The 16,927-nt window shown below is 42.8% G+C and overlaps 1 protein-coding gene across 1 annotated transcript in view; it reads left to right on the top strand.

Moving 5' to 3' along the window:
- KCNK1 (potassium channel, subfamily K, member 1) overlaps positions 1 to 10,820 on the top strand; it is a 67,145-nt gene extending 56,325 nt beyond the window's left edge. The window contains exons 2-3 of the mRNA XM_006895384.1: positions 5,861 to 6,256; positions 10,561 to 10,820. Of these exons, the coding sequence (XP_006895446.1) occupies positions 5,861 to 6,256; positions 10,561 to 10,820 (656 nt within the window). The remainder of the gene's footprint in view (positions 1 to 5,860; positions 6,257 to 10,560) is intronic.
- Positions 10,821 to 16,927: the final 6,107 nt, after the last annotated feature.

Raw genomic sequence — 16,927 nt, 5'->3', positions numbered from 1 at the left:
TGCAACCTTATGTGGACTCTTGTGATAACCATAATACCCTATCATACATCGCTTTTAAATTACTCCCTCATCTGTTTCAGTGCAGTATGCACCTTTTCTGAGACATACCTGTTGTTTCTTTTGGCAGTCCATGGGATATTCAGTGCTCTTCTCCAAGATCGCAGTTCAAGGGTGTATGCTATTGTTGATTGCCTTCGAGTTGAGCACGACTTATAGCGACCTTACGGACAAAAGGCCTGAATCCCCTCTACAACTATCGACATTTATCAAAGTTCATAGAGTTTGCAAAGGCATGTTGTTTAGGAAGTGGATGCCACTCCTGCTTCCAACAAAGGTGTATAGTTAAGAGTTGATTCTAATTTTCAGTTAGTCCGAAGACACATACTTTTATTTTTTTATAGGCACTTGATTACAAAAGCGTATTGCTGTTGAGTCAGAACCAACTATTAGCTGCATCATCAGCAGGGTTTTCTGAAGCTGTGTATCTCTCAGGAGGGAATTGCCCGTGTTTCCCTGGGAGTGACTGGTGGATTTGAACCACCTGCCTTTGGGTTGGCAGCATAACTCCTTACCAACGAGGCACCAGAACTCCCTGATTGTGGCGTAGGATGCTACAAAACAAGAGTCAGTGGAAGTCACATCACAGGATTGTAATTAAATATGTGGAACCAGTTTTTTTCATTGAATTTTGTTATACTCCGTTTTCAGACCTCAAATGTAAAGAGCAGGATTATTAACATTTTTACCTAATTATTCATGACCTATAATAGAATTTAATCTGATGGTGAAACTGAAAACTATCAACTTTGCTTCACGATTCCCCTGGGAGTTAAGTATCATGAGCTTGGCATGGATTATCCATGACCTCATTAGCACTCAGTGCGGCTGTGGCTTCCTTCAAAAGACCACCTGCTGTCTGCACAGAGGACAGCTTTGCCCCAAGGCCTGTCCTGAGTAATGCAGATGACACAGGCAAGATGTAATGCTTACATTTTATTTTCCATTAGCAAAATTATTTCATTTCATTGCCATCAGATGGAAATGGCTTTCCATAAAGTCGACCTGGTTATGGTGATTTTTAATCTCTTAGTGTGAATATAAAAAACCCTCAAACTCATTGCTTCCCAGTCAAAACTCACTCAGAGCTGAACCTCCAGCAGTCATAGGGTGTAAATTGCATAAGAGGAGATTACCCACATTTCTTCACTGAGTGGCTGGTGGATTTGACTTGCCAGAGAGATGCTGCTACATGTTAGGAGCACAAGTCCCTGTGCACCACCCCGTCAGCTTGGCTTCACAGGGCTTTACTGCAGAGAGAAACTCACAACTGCTGTTAAGTTTCTCCATGGCTGGAGAAGTGGAGGGAGATTTAGTTAATCTGGTAATTTCAAAAGCTGCCATAATCTGTTGAGTAAACATTTTACCTTTCAAACACTTATTTTAAGACCAGAAATTTATTTACTTTCTTTCCTACTAGAACTCAAACCATGTCCTTGATAGGGAAGGTGGTATGGGAGAGATGGGCTGTGAAAGGTATGTGTAGGGCCTAGTCAGTAGGAAGCTGCACGTCCAACCCCAAAGCTGGTTTGGTGGTTTGAAACTACCAGCTGTTCCACAGGAGAGATGAGCAGTAACCTTCTGTGTTATTTATAACCTCTGAAAAGCCACTGCAAGGTCAGCTATGAGTTGGTTTTGACTTGACATCAGTGCTATAAAAAATAAACTTAGTAGGTACTCCCTTAAGCAACACATACACCGAGGCACCTTATAAACTCAGAGACTCTTATCTAGACCGTTGGCACAACGGTGAAATCCTGCTCAAGGTTAGGCTTCTTTTCTCTTTTCCACCGTCTAGTCCTGTGAGCAGGGTCTCGAAGAGATTCGTCATAACCAAGTTTACAAGTCATATCCTAATTGTTTTGTTGTTTTTTTAAAAAAACATTGTGTTTTTGGTAAAAGTGTTACACAGATAATTGGGTTCTCATTCAATAACTTGTATGCATGTTATTCAGTGATTTTGGTTCTGCTTTTCTGAATGTGTCAGCAGTCTCATTATTTGCATTCTGGTTGTTCTGCATCTGTTAATCTAGCTTCCCTGTCCACCCATATTGTTTCATGGTAAATATTGACCAGTGGGTGAACTTCCAGGAGTGGTTTTAATTCCAAGGTTTAAGGATGTCCCAGAATGGTATCTCTGGTGGCCTACTCTGGTGGCTTGGTAGTAAGGAATTGTGCCACCAACACAAAGATACCTGGCTCCAATTCACCAGCTGGAGAAAGATGAGCAATTTACTTTCTCTGCAAACCTGTTTTAGGGCCAGCTGACTCGATGGTACAGAACAACAGCAGCAGACAGCAGGAAGCTGTGTTAGGTGGCACCTCTCTAGCAGTGTGATGAGGGAAAGGCCCTCAGTCTCTCCCGTGTGCAGTTTACAGCTACTGGGAACCCTCTCTGGGGTGGGCTGTGAGGCATTTCTAGTCAATGGCAAGGAGGTTGAGAATTTTCTAGTCTTCTGCATGTGGCTATTTTTAGGAATTTGAGGTTTATTCAACGTTTGCTTCCCATCCTCTCTGGGACATCTCTCTTTGGCCTCATTGGAATAAATTTTTAGGGTTAAATAAATTTCCATTTTCAAGTTGTCTCTCTTGATAGTTCTCATCATTGAACATTTCCCTATGTACCTAGCTAAAATAGAATTATTATTGGCCCACCTTTTTTTTTTCAAATGCTAACGTCACTCAGACCTAACTTCATTCATGTCTCACATTTCCCCCCCTTAACACTAAGCATTCATTTTCTTCCAGCTTCCTCATGTCTTGGAAGCTTAAGTAAAAATAATGATCCATACCAGTTTTTTCTTTTCTTGATCTACATAAAGAAAACAAAGATTCTCACCACTGGGCCAGTTGGCAGCATCATGATAGACAGAGAAGAGATTGAGATTGTTAACAGCTTCAGCTTGCTTGGCTCCACAGTCAACACTCTTGGTACAAGCATTCAGGGAATCAGAATTGTATGGGGAAAATTTGCTGTGAGAGACCTCTCCAGAGTACTGAAGAACAATAATGTCAGTCTAGAGATTTAAGGTGCACCTGATCCAGCCTATGGTCTTTGCAATTACTTGCTATGCATCAGAGAGCTGGACAATGAGAGAATTGAATAGAACCTGGACCACCAGGAGAACAAACAGGTCTGTCCAGGAGAAGGTGAAATACAGTTTCTTCTTGGAGGCAAGGATTTTGCAGCTCCATCACATATACTTTGGACTTGTTGCCAGGAAAGATGGAGGGACAGGGCAGGAAAGGAAGACTCTGGATGTGCTGGATTGACTCAGTGACTGGGGTATCAGGGGTAGATGTGTCAGAGATAGTGAGATTGGCCTAAGATAGAGCAGGGTTCAGAACTGTTGTGCATAGGGTCACTGTGAGCCACCAGCGACCCAGCAACACTTCGCAAAGCACCCACCAGGTTTAGAGAGTGTTCTTGTGGCCTAGTGGTCAGGAGCTGCACTGCCGGCCCAAAGGCACCTGTATTCACCAGGTGCTCTGTGGGGAAAAGATGTCCCCTCCCACATCATTTGCAGCTTCTAAAAAACCACTGAAGGGCCAGCTAAGAATTGGTTTTGACTCAGTGGCACCTAACAACCACCATTTTAAAACACTGCTCTTTTCACGCCCTAAACTGTGGAGTCTCGCTACAGAAAAGTGGGCGTGCGCACGAGTGTATAATTTATCTTAATTTGGGGGGCACTTGGCGCTCATTCTCGATCTCTGTCAAGTCTGGACAGTGATTCAGGAATGTTGGTGCTGGACTCGACCTCATTGCCATCGAGTCAAAGCTGACTCCTAGTTGACTGCTGCTGACCCTCCAGCAGTTTTCCATGGGCTGTAAAGTCACACAGGCGAAGTTTGCCCTTCTTTCTCCCTCGAAGAAATGGATTCCAACTGCCGTGGAAGCACTGTCTGCCGGTTGGCAGGGCAGCTCCCTCCAGGCAGCATCATCAGAGCATCCTAACTACTCATAAAGTAGGACATGTTCTAAAGGCCTGACCTGAGTACCCTCCTCTTAATCGCAATCATATGTTAAGGTGTTTGGAGAATCCACTTTCAGTGTAGTAATTCATTTAATTGACTTTTCCTGACTCATCAGACACATTATTCCCTTCAGAATAAAGTGCTCATGGAATTTTAAAACTTATCCACCCAGTCCACGCTCCGCTGGCTTCTGTGTTGGGCAAAGAGCCTTGTTTGCTTGATTTAACAGTGACACAAGCCTCAGAATCTCTTTGATCACTAGTTCCAATGCATTTTTTTTTTACAAAAAAAACCCTATTTATTTTGCAGAATTTGTGACCTCTGAACATTTGAAAAATTACAAACAGGGAGGGGGAGGCAGAATATGTTAAGGTTTTCGAATGTTCCTTTTAACCAGGTATTTTTTCTTCTAATTAAAATAAAATTCTTTTTATTGGTTTGCTTACAAAGTTCGTATACATTGTACTTCACTATTCCTCATTCATATTGTATTTCCTACAATCATTCTCATGCATTATGTTTTATAAAACTAATCACTATTGGACCTTGTCCACCATTACCCTGGCTTTTCATCCAGATTCTTCCCATTTCCTTTCTTTCCTTCCACCCACCAAACTGTGCAGCCCTGTGGTTTCGCCTCTATCCTCACCCCTCCGCTCCCACTCCTCCCCCCCTTGGGTTCCCACACATGTTTTACTAGTTATCCTTCTATTTTTACAATAATGGTGTTATGCAGTGTTTGTCCTTATGAGACTGAATTAGTTCACTCAGCATAAGGCTCTCCAGTCTTTCCCAAGTTATGTAGTATTTTTTGAAATTGTTGCTCCTGAGTGCTGCATAGTATTTCATTAATTTGATGAACTTTTCAAGGTCTTGCTCACTGCGGGGACTTGCTGCCCTTTAACCTTGCCGATCCCCGTTTGTGTGTCACTGTACCTGAATTGTCTCTGTCCCCCTTCAGTTGTGCCGTCCCACCCTGCCCGCGAGCACACACTCTGCTCTGCATGTTGTCAGGAGGGGTCTGTTCTTAGGAACCAGACATCACGCAGGGAAGGATGCGGGTCTTAGAAAGAGAAGAAGACTCCCAACAAGATGGACTAACACAGAAACTGGAACTATGGGCTCAAGCTTGACAGAGATGATAAGGATGGCTCAGGATAGGGCAGGGTTCAGATCTGTTGGTTATAGGGTAGCCATGCTTTGTTATTTTTGTTGTATACCACTGAGTCGGAACAAAGCCAGAGCCAACCCTCCAGTGAATTTCCAGAGGCAGTACATTTGATCTGTGTACATTTGGGTTGGCAGCACAGTTTTTCACTATTAAGCCACCAGAGCTCCCTAGGGTCACAAGGTATCATAGTCAACTCAGTGGCACTTAACAACAACCCTGTGTGGGGACGCTGTATGAGCATGGTGCGTTACTGTGTCGTGTCAGCTGGCATTTAGACACTAATAAGGATCTTTAAGGCAGGAGATAGGTTTATGCTGGAGAAGTGACTGCCCCCAGGAAGTGGCCCTGGTGGTTTCCCATTGCTGTGGGTATGCCTCAGCTCCTTAGCACTCACTGAGCTTCTGCTTGGAACTGGCAATGATTCTGTGATCAGGTTCTGACATACTGGGGAGAGCGGTGGATTTAATAGGAAGCAGTGGGCTTCCCTGAGGTATGGCACAGCAGTTGCGTTTCGCTGCATGGTCTTTATGCCCATGCCTTCACGTTATCTTCATCCCGAGTCTCACAGCTCACCTGGCTGGGCTGGGGGGGAGGGGACGGGGATGGTGGTGACACTGTGTGTCCTCTTCTCTCATGGAACTGCTTTCTCCCCAGGTTATGGCCATGCGGTCCCCTTGTCTGACGGGGGGAAGGCCTTCTGCATCATGTATTCAGTGATCGGCATCCCCTTCACGCTCCTGTTCCTGACGGCGGTGGTCCAGCGTGTCACCCTCCACATCACCCACAGGCCTGTCTCCTACATCCACACACGCTGGGGCTTCTCCAAGCATTCTGTGGCCCTGGTGCATGCTGCCGTCCTCGGCTTCTTCACTATATCCTTCTTCTTCATCATCCCTGCTGCCATCTTCTCCGTCCTGGAAAAGGACTGGAACTTCCTTGAATCCTTCTATTTCTGCTTTATTTCTCTGAGCACCATTGGCCTCGGGGACTACGTTCCGGGAGAAGACGACAATCAGAAGTTCAGAGCGCTGTATAAGTTCGGAATCACATGTGAGTACTGCAACCACAGGTCCATCCTCTGTGCTGTCCCTCTGTGCACAGCGTTCCTAAATGCCCTGCCTCCCTTTTCATTGATAAAATCCAGCAGCTGTCCAGTCTCCTGAGGTGTGACAATCGCTTATGTGTGAGAGTAGATTTGGGGTTTGCAGTTGTTGATCGTTCAGGAAGAGATTGCCAGGGCATTCTGATAGGTGAGTCCAGACTTTCAGGTTTTTGCTGAGGGTACAAGTTGTTGTTATTGCTAGGTGTCATCCACTCTGCCACAATTCCTAACGAGCCTGTGAACCACAGGTCAGGGCTTGCCCCACTGCCACCTCTCTGACATGCTGCAGACACTACTGCAATCACTGTGTCAGTTTATCTTGTTGAGGGTCTTCCTCTCTTTCTCTGACCATCCCGCTTTCCCAGCATGGTGCCGCTTTCTAAAGACTGCTCCTTCCAGACAACATGCCCAGAATAAATATGTGTACTTTTGTTCTCTGTTTTAAAGCCTTCCCATAACTATTTCAGAGCAGCATAAATTTCATAAAAATACATAATCTCACTGTTGTTGTATATTATTGAGTCAAACCGACCCATAACTGACCCTCCAGGTACCTCAAAGATAATGAATCTCATGGGAGGAGATTGTCCAGCGTTCTCTCACAAAGAAGCTGGTAGGTTTGAACCATGTGCCCTTGGGATTAGAGCACAGATTCCTACAAAAAAAAATGCAATACAGTGTGTATTGACTGCCAGTTTTTAATAAAAACAAAGTTATGAAGAAAAACAAAGCTTGAGAAAACTTCATAGTTAGCCTATCTTACTGATTATGTTCTTTAAATTGCCAGGGGAAACAATTCTTGTCTGTCTAGCTGGTTCTTTGGTGATCTAGTGGTAAGGAATTGCACTGCCAATCCAGGAGACAGTTCAAATCCATCAACTGCTCAGTGGGAGAAAGATGGGCAGTCTCCCCTTAGCAGTTCCTAGCCTCTGAAAACTTGCAGGAGGGTGAACTGTGGGTCACTTCTGACTTGATAGTATTGAACAATAGCAGAATAGGTTAACTGCTTTCTGAATTTCATATGTGGAAAATAAGCTTTAAAATTTAGCAGGCCAGCATTTTGTCCTTTTTAAACATTTTTTCCTGTTTTAAATTTAATATCATAGGAAACTTGGAACACTGATTCATTTTTAAAAAACTATTTGTTATGTACCTTTTGGAGACGCACAGAATCTCATCTGAGATGTGCATCCACTTTGTTTCTGCCTCCTACAGAAGTTGTCTCTACTAGTCCATGTCGTTCTGATTCTGAGAAGCTGAGCAGCCCCCGAGACAGGCAGGTATTCCACCTGCTCCAGCCTTGCAGTATTCACCCCACAAATTGATTGAATTAATCAAGGAATTATTTGAATGCTATGTATTTAATTTTTCTGTAAAGGTGGGTTTACATAAAACTAAATCTTCATGAGCCTTCAGTGTTCCTGGCTACAATATGCGTTCAATGACCATCTCCCTCATGACTACAGAAATGAAAATGTGTGTCTTCTGGTTTCCATGATTATTGTTACCACTGAAAGGCCCACACACTCCCTTGTTTTGTCGTTATACCAAATCCTGCCATGCCTCTTTTGATGTGTAGAGGCTGCTTGTCAGTCTGAGGGTCTTAGCAGCAACACTGTAGATGAATCTCTTTCTCTGGTTACATTTTTCCTACTTGGACAGTTTACAGGAGGTGGCATTGCTGGCCCAAAGGAACCACGCCCTCCCGTGACTCACAGGAAGTGGGGCCCCAGTGCTTCCCCCCTGGCAGGCTCCCGTAGCTGCCACCTGTGTCACGGGTGTAACTGTTTGCTTTCCATGTGTATAACTCTGGGCTGGGAGGCCAGCAGCACTGTACAGCTATCTGAGAATTTGATATTACATTATATGTTACCTTACTTTTCTTTCATGGAATAGGTACAGTGTTACCTCCTTATTTATGTTTTTCTTTTTTTAATTTCTTAGACCTGAGATGCTTGCTTCTTTAATATCATCCCAATGACGGGTCCAGCTTTCCCAGTTCAAGGATTTTCTGAGCTCTTACACAAACATTCTCCAACAGGGATATGCCATTGGGATTGCTAGCTTCCCACTACCCCCCATGTTAGAGTTACTGTTTCCAGTTGGTTGTAGTTCTTTCTATAATAGATACTTTTTAAAAAATAGTTTTATTAATTTTCATAAAGCAATACCTTTATAGTATGTTTCATTTATGTGCATTGTGTGCTGCATAGTATACTTTTTAAGGTAAATCCCTTTATTAAAAATGTTGGAACTAATGTAAAATTAGTAAGCTCTGTTTGCCTAGTGGGTGTGGAGTTTCACTACCAACTCAGAGGCAGGCAGTATGAATTCACCAACAGGAGAAAAATGGTCAGTCTTCTTTCATGTGATTTATAGCCCTGAAAAATCCCCTGGAAAGTTAGCAATGAGTCAGTATAGCTCAATGGCAATGAATTGCATTTCTTAAATGTAAAATTACCCTTGTATCAGCTCAGATCACAAAGAATTACCCTGATTTTAACTGTTACTGTTTGTCTTAAGAGTGAGAAGTCAGCAGACATGCCCTTTGCCCCCCTGAGATGTCCACATGCCAGAAAAGTGGCTGTCTTGTTATGGAGGCTGTAGGTGTGCAGCTGGATATAGGGGAAGTGTCAACAGCTACACAAAGACCTGTTCAATACCCATGTCAATTCTTACAGGCATATTTCTGTAGTAGGACATAATTTCTTTAGTAACAAGATTTTTCTGTATTGGAATGCATTTTGCTAATATGAAGACTCTTGTAGTAGGAAGTACTTCTGTGGTAGGAGGTGCTCCTGTGGGCGGAGGCATTCCTGTGGTAGGAGGCACTCTGTGCTAGGAGCCATTCCTGTGGTAAGAGGGAGGCACTGTGTGATAAGAGGCACCGTGGGGTAGGAGACACCCTGTGGTAGGAGGCACCCTGTGTTATAGGCACTCTGTGGTAGGAGGGACTCTAGTAGGAGGTACTTTGTTGTTTGGAGGCATGGAGGCAATTGTGTGGTAGGAAGCACTCAGTGGTAGGGGACCCTTTATGATAGGACACACTCTTGTGGTAGGAAACATTCCTCTAGTAGGAGGCACTCCTTTGGTAGGAGGCCCTGTGTAGTCGGAAGTAGTCTATAGTAGGAGGCACTCCTGTGGTAGGAGGCACTTTTGAAGTGCCTTACGCAAGTACAAAGCCTCCTGTGTGCAAGTAACATTTACTTCAGTGGTAACTTCAGGTTTTCAAAGTGGACCAGCACTCTGCAGGGTTTTTGAACTATCATCAGGCCTTTCACCCAGGGTGCCTCCTGGTCGACTGGAACCTCTGATGTTTGGGTAAGCATCTGATCACACTGCCGTGAGCACCTCGTGGTACCCAGAAAAAGCCACTGAAATGTTGCCAGCTATTTGAAAGCAATTGATTTGGAAGTGATTGCAGAGGACCCCTGCATTAGATGGTCTTGGTAGCTGGATGAACCCAAAATGACTACTCAGAGGAAATCTGTAATCTTCAAACATTTACTGAGAAGTCTTCTTTATACCAGATAGTAGCTTATCTTCATTAGTGAGGATGTATGCTGCAAACTTGTTTAAAGGATTATCGCTATAGGAGCAGATTGACAGCCGCTTAGCAGGTTAGCTAGGGAGCAGTGAAGTTAGGTGAACATGGGAGAGACAACTCACAGGACGAGGGCAGAAGTGGGGACGAACCCAAAAGTGTGATTGTCATGAAATTGCCCACATGGAAACTGTTAAATTGCCCTTTTTTCCAAATACATTTTTAATAACAACAAAGCAATATATTCTTGTTTTAAAAGGAAATAACTTTTAAAAAAATATTTTTTTTTTGTATGTACTGTCAAATCTGACTGGTACAGGAGGAGATTGCCCCTCCTTCTCCAGCAGAGCATTTGGTGGATTCGAACCACGTACCTCTGGGCTTGCAGTGCAGGAAATCACTTTTTTAAAAAGCCATTGATGGATCAGTTTGGCGATTTATGTCTCTATCAGTGCTTCAGCTGTTATTTTTCCCTCTTCATAAAACTTGAGTCTGCAGTTGTGGGTAACCTTGTTCCTGAGAAGTTCTGTTGTTCCTTGCGGGTGTTTGGTGTTTGTGATCTGCATCCTGGTGAGTCTTTGTAGATGTCAGGAAGCCAGTGAGACATCCGTGCATCCATTTTTCTCGGTGTAGAAGGGTAGGGGGTCACTGGTGATGGGGTTTGTGGGGACGAGGGCCTGCTGAGACACTGTCCCCCTTTTCACACAGGCTACTTGATGTTCGGCCTGGTCGCCATGCTGGTGGCCCTGGAGACCTTCTGTGACCTGCGTGAGCTGAAGAATTTCCGGAAGCTGTTCTACGTGAAGAAGTTCAGTGACGAGGACCAGCTGCACATCTTGGAGCATGACCAGCTCTCCTTCTCCTCCATCTCAGACCAAGCAGCTGGCCTCAAAGAGGACCAGAAGCAGAACGAGCCCTTTGTGGCCACCCAGTCACCAGCCCTCATGGACACCTCTGCTAACAACTAACAGGGGCTTTGTTCCCTGATTCTAGAGGATTGGTGTCAGGGCAGTCTGCTGTAGGCTCCACTGTCTTTTTAATGAGCCTGCAAAAGCCATCATGATGCTATTTTAATAAATCTCTACTGTTTGCAGTATTTAAAGCAAAAAGAAATGCAAACAAACTGGAATGAAGGGAAGTTTCACCTGGAAACATATAATATCTGAGGAAATAGACATACCTGCCATTCCTTGTGACTGAAGGTTCTAGATGTGACCAAAGGCAATGAATGCTGGGAGCAGTTCTGTGGCTAGGTGCAGGTTTTATACTTTTAATTGGGGACGTTGGGGTTTGCCTTGAAATAATTTAGCTTTGGCTAAATAACAGAATTTCTATTTAAAAAAGCAAAAAGAGACACAGGAGCAAATTTCTGTGTATGGTGTGCATGTTACTATCCAAATTGATTATTTTTGTGGACTCTAAGTTATAGTTTACTATTTATAATGAGTAGATAACCATTCTGTGTGTACATACAAAGTATAAATATGTTTATACCTTGTACATATGTTTTAGGTCACCAGATCTACAAGTATTTCTTAACCCTAGATTGAAGATACATTGTCTATTGATTTTGCCTTATACTAAAGAAATCCAGATTTATGGCAATAAAATCAGGAGAATAATGTACTTAGAGTGAATAACTGACATTTGACAACAATAAATATTTCTACCCTCTTGCAGTAGTAGTTAACAAACATTTCTTCAAAGGTGAATAGGTATTGAAGAATACAATTTGTGTAATGGCTGGTAAGATTCTATGCTTTGAAAGAATTGTATGATTTAGAGCTACCTGCAATTAAAGCACAGAACTTTCATATTAAAAAAAACAAAAACCAAACAACAAACCCAGTAAACAGATTTGTGTTGATTTGAAGGCTCAGCTTATATGTTAAAATAAATAAAAATCATACGGCTTGCATTTCTGTGCTTTGATCTATAAAGAAAAATTTTCTCTCAGGTTGTTAATAGGCATGCATTGCTTCTGAATCCACTAAAACAGCATGGAACAGGCCCACAGGGAACTGGTAATGGTTTAGATGGAAAATTAGACCCAGGGGATAACAACTGTTGACTTCTTGTGTCCTGAGAGGAGCTATCCAGGAGGCAGTGGTTCTGAAAAGGCCATTACTCTGTGACCAACTGTGCCTGCGAAGACTTCTGAGGTGAAACGTCCCACGTCAGGCAGCCCCTTCAGCACTGCTGTCCTTTCTCTCTGATGGAGGTTCTTTGCCACCACTGTGCCAGCTGTGGACTTGTGTCCACCTGCTTGGTTGTATGAATGCCTATCTTGCCACATGGTAGCACAAGCATAGGATTCCCAGCCTGTCCTCCACAGGAACTGCCACTCCTTCATCTGCCAGAGTCTGATGCTGAACAGGTGACAGTGGACCCTCTAGACTGAGAGTAGGAAGGAAGACCTGGTAATCTAAAGATCAGCTCTTGAAAACTCCGATGGATCACTGTTCTGTCCTGTGGTCCACGAGGTTGCCGTGACCTGGGGGCTGCTTGGCACATAGTATGCAAGGACCCACAGGCCTCCTCTGCTAGTGAACACTGACTCTCAGGTGGATTCTTCTCAATGTCCAATCCGAAACATGTGAGGCTGTTCTGAACGTAGGCTGGCTGCACATTTCCTTTCTTGACATTTCCCTCTGTGCTCAGTGCCCTAAGTACAGAGACAGCATCTGAGGGGTGAGTTTCCAGACGCGGGCATGCTTCACAGGCATGCTTATGTGAGATGTTCCGCTGACCACACTGCTCGGTACAGCACAGCAACATGAGGTGGTGGATAGTGCAAGCCAGAACAACAGTGGGTCCCCTTCAGCATAGTTCTCTTTTCTCCAGTGCAGGAAATGGGTTTTCTGTAAGTATGTGGCTGTGACATATGGGTTGTTAGCTGCCATCTCATAGGACCTCATATACAACAAAAATGGATTATTATGATCCCACAGGGTTTTCACTGGTTGATTTTCAGAAGTCACTCTCCAGGCCTTTCTTACTTGACTCTCAATCCAAAGCTCCATTGAAACCTAGTGATCATTTTAGCAACATTCAAGTCTCTATTGGTGGCCCAGTGACAAGAAGCTGTGCTGCAATACCAAAGGTATGCGTTGTGAATCCACCAGCTGCTCCCCAAGAGAAGGATGGGCAATCTCCTCCCATGTGAATACTGCCTCTGAAAACCCACCAGAGGGTCAGCTATGGGTCCATTCTGACTTGACAGTACACAACAGCATCAGACCACCAGTTCAGAATTGGGAAAATGAAGAACAGAGTGTAGAGGAAAAGTTCTAGGTAGGATGTCATTAATACATAGTAGAGTATGGTACTTAACTTTAAACTTTAACTTTTCTGATTCTGTAGAGAATGCACCAAACTAATGCCCTTCATATCATTGTTAACATGAAGGGGGAGGTAGAATAATTGGAGCCCATTCTACCTCCACCTGCCTTCTGATGGGGAAACGTGAGTGGTGTTTCCTGTTTGGGCTCCTGTAGTCTCTGGCCAGTGGGCAGAGGATGCCTTATGAACCTGAAGCAGTGGCCTGCAAGCATCAGTTTGGAGTGTGGCCAGCCCCCACTGCCCTACAGAACAGAAGCAGGATCCCTCAGAGAGCTGAAGACGATGCAGGTCAGGACAGTGTGGTCACTCAAGGCCTGACACTTGGACTCTTTAGTTTGAGGTAACCCACCACCAGGGTGTCTTTTCTAGCTCCTGCCAACTGTCCATTTCCGAGGCTGTTAGACTGCCCATCTTTCTCACTTGGAGCAGCTGGTAGACTTGAACTGCTGATCTTCTGGTTACCAATCCAAGACATTGTGCAAGTTGGAGATTGATATTAAGAGCCATTGAGTCAGTTCCAACTCACAGTGACCTGTGTATGGCAGAACAAAGCCCTGTACCACCTTCACAATCTGCTATGCCTAAGTCCACAGTTGCAGTCACTGTCTAAGTCCATCTGACTAAAGGTCTTCATCTCCTCTTCTGACCCACCACTTTTTCAAGTCTTTTCTTGGGACTGGCCACTCCTGACAGTGAAGAGGTAAAGTGAAAGTGAGTTGTAGAGCATGTTCTTTCAGGGTATTGGATATATCTGTCCATTGCCTTCTTGCCTGCATAACTTCTACTGAGATATCTGAGCTTATTCTCATTCTCCTTTTTAAGTAGCTCTTCATTTTCCCTGAATTGCTTTTAGTATCCTTTCTTTGTCTTTAATTTTGGAAAATTTTATTATGATATGTCTTGATGTTTTTCTTTTTGGATCTGTTCTGTTTGAGGTTTACTCAGTTTTTTAAAATGCATGTTGTCATTTTTCATGTTTGGGAAATTTGCTTTCAGCAGATATTCAATGATTCCCTCTCTGTATCTGTGGATCTCTTCCTATTCTGGAATTACGATCACACATACATTAATCCTCTTGATGGTGTCCCACATAATTCTTAAGCTTTGTTTATTGTCCTTCTTTTGTCTGATTGCTCCCTCTGACAGGTTAGTACTGAGAAACTTGTACTCCTCACTGAGTCTGTGTGCCAGTTTTTATTTTTGTTTTTCAATCCTCTTGTCCTTTTGAAGTGTTATCTATTTCTGAAATTTTAGTCATAATATTCAGAATTCTTTCTTGTACAGTGATTCTGTCTCTTCCCTCCATCTTTTGATGTTTTCTGGGTAATTCAATACATTGCCCATAGCATCCTTCAGCATTGTGACATGAGGCCTAAATTTGTTTTTCTGTTCTTTCAGCTTGAGAAATGCAGAGCAAGTTCTTCCCTTTTTATTCTCCAATTCCAGCTCTCTGCACATTCCATTATAATACTTTGCTTTGTCCACCCAAGCTGCCCTTTGAAACTGTCTGTTCAGCTTTTACTTCAACATGTTTTCCTTTAGATTTGGCTTCCTGACATTCCAGTGCAATCTTTAGTCTCTTTTGACATCCATTTAGGTTTTTTCTTTTCTCCTCTGTTTTTGTAATTAACACCCTTGATACAAGCATAAGGAGACACATTGTAATGGGAAAATCTGCAGTTAGGGACCTTTCCAAATTATTGAAGAATAATGATGTCAGTTTGAGGACTAAGATGCATCTGATTCAGGGCATGAATCTTTCCAGTTAATAGCTATGCATCTGAGAGCTGGACTGTGAATAGGATGACGGAAAAAGAATGAATGCTTTTTAGCTGTGGTGTTGGAGAGCAGCGCTGAATATTCCGTGGATGGCCAAGAAAACAAATAGATATGTCTTGGAGAGGGTGCCGCCGGAGCTCTTTGGAGGCAAGAATGATGAGGCTTTACCTAACGTACTTTGGACATATTGCTAGGAGGTGTTATTCCTTGGAGAAAGACATGATATTGGGAAGGGTGGAGAGAAGGTGAAGGAGAGGAAGACCCTCATCCAGGTAGATTGACAAGATGACTGCTGTAGTGGGCTCTTGTGTGTCAGGAAGTGTGAGAATATCACAGAACAGGACTGGTTTCAGATCTTTTGTTGATAGGGTCGTTATGAGTCATACTCGACATGAGGGCACCTAACAACAATATTCAGAATTCAGTATCCTAGGTGATTTTAATGGCTTCTAATTTTCCACTGTTTTTGTCAGTTCATTCTTCCATGGGTTTTAAAAAAAATTCTATTTTCTGTATTTTTCTCAATCTGTAGAAGAAACTTAACCATTATTTTGAGCTTCCTTCCAGGACATTCTAGTAGCCTTCTCAAAGGTTTTCAGAATATTTTGGTGACTTCTTACTGCCATTTTATCTTGAATTTGGGGTGGTTTTACGTTATCTGTTGCCTCTGAGACAATGTAGTATGCTTGTCTTTATTTTGTTTATTAAGAAATTAGGAACTTTCTTTACTTTTTTATTGTTCTGCATACAATAATTTGTTATGTTTCATTTAGGAATACTATGTTTTGTATAATTTTTCATTTACATTGTGTTTCATATAATTATACATGTTGTTGCTTGTCTTTATTTTGTTTATTAAGAAATTAGGAACTTTCTTTTTTATTGTTCTGCATACAATAATTTGTTTATGTTATGTTTCATTTAGGAATACTATGTTTTGTACAATTTTTCATTTACATTGTGTTTCATATAATTATACATGTTGTTGTTGTTTTGTGCCGTCGAGTTGCAATACATTGTATTTTTTATAATTATCATAGATCTGTTTCTACTATTATCCTGTCTTTTTGAGTCGCCCTTGAATCTTTCTTATTTCTTCAACCCACCTCATCCACCCAGTAAACTCTGGAAATTCTAGTGATTTCCAACCTTCCCCCTTTCCCACCTCTTTTCCCCTTCCCATTTGGACATTTATATACATCTTACTAATTATCCTTGTGTTTTTGAAATTATGCTCATGTGCGGTATTCATCCTTATGAGACTGAGTTCATTGAACGTAATAATGCTCTCTAGACTGTCTCATGTTATATAGTCCTTTATGAAATGATTGTTCTTTGGTATTATTTTGTTGTGAAACATCTAGTTATGAAAGTATGTTGAACCACTAATTAGGTGATTCTTAGTGTTTTACCTCTAGTATTTTGGTGTGTCTGCTTGAGTATCCTCCTCTGTATCCCCCTCTGTGTGTCCCAGGAAGGATTTAGGCACTGCCTTGGGCCTTTTGTTTACCTGTGGGGTGGGGCAAAGTTTCCCCATGAGTCGCTTCTGTATTGGCCCCTATTCTGTCTGTGCAAATAGAGGCGTATGTCCAGTGCTCTGCTTAGTGTTTCCCTAGAGCATGTGAGGGCAGACAAGGCCAGTGGTGTTTTGAGTCTTTAGTTGATTAGGTGGAGCAGAAGCTGGTCTTCACTCTCACCTGATGGGTATAGCTGTAGGAGGTATCTGTGTGGCTGCATTTTTTGCTTTCTGTTGCCAAATGGGAGAAGAAAAAAGTGGGACAAAAACCAAGAGAGTACACAAAAAAACCCGCAAGTGTAGACAGTATAAGAAAATATAAGAACCAAAGCTGAGAGACATACAAAAGGAGGGAAAATCCCGTGGGAACCTGAAAAGGGGGTAATTTATGGTAGGGATGATTCAGTGTATGTGTGTGGGATAATAAAATACCATGTG

This window comes from Elephantulus edwardii, unplaced genomic scaffold, assembly GCF_000299155.1.
Source record: "Elephantulus edwardii isolate Elephantulus edwardi_28Jun2011 unplaced genomic scaffold, EleEdw1.0 scaffold00166, whole genome shotgun sequence".
In the NCBI taxonomy this organism is placed as follows: Eukaryota; Metazoa; Chordata; class Mammalia; order Macroscelidea; family Macroscelididae; genus Elephantulus; species Elephantulus edwardii.
This window is presented reverse-complemented; position numbering and strand designations above follow the sequence as displayed.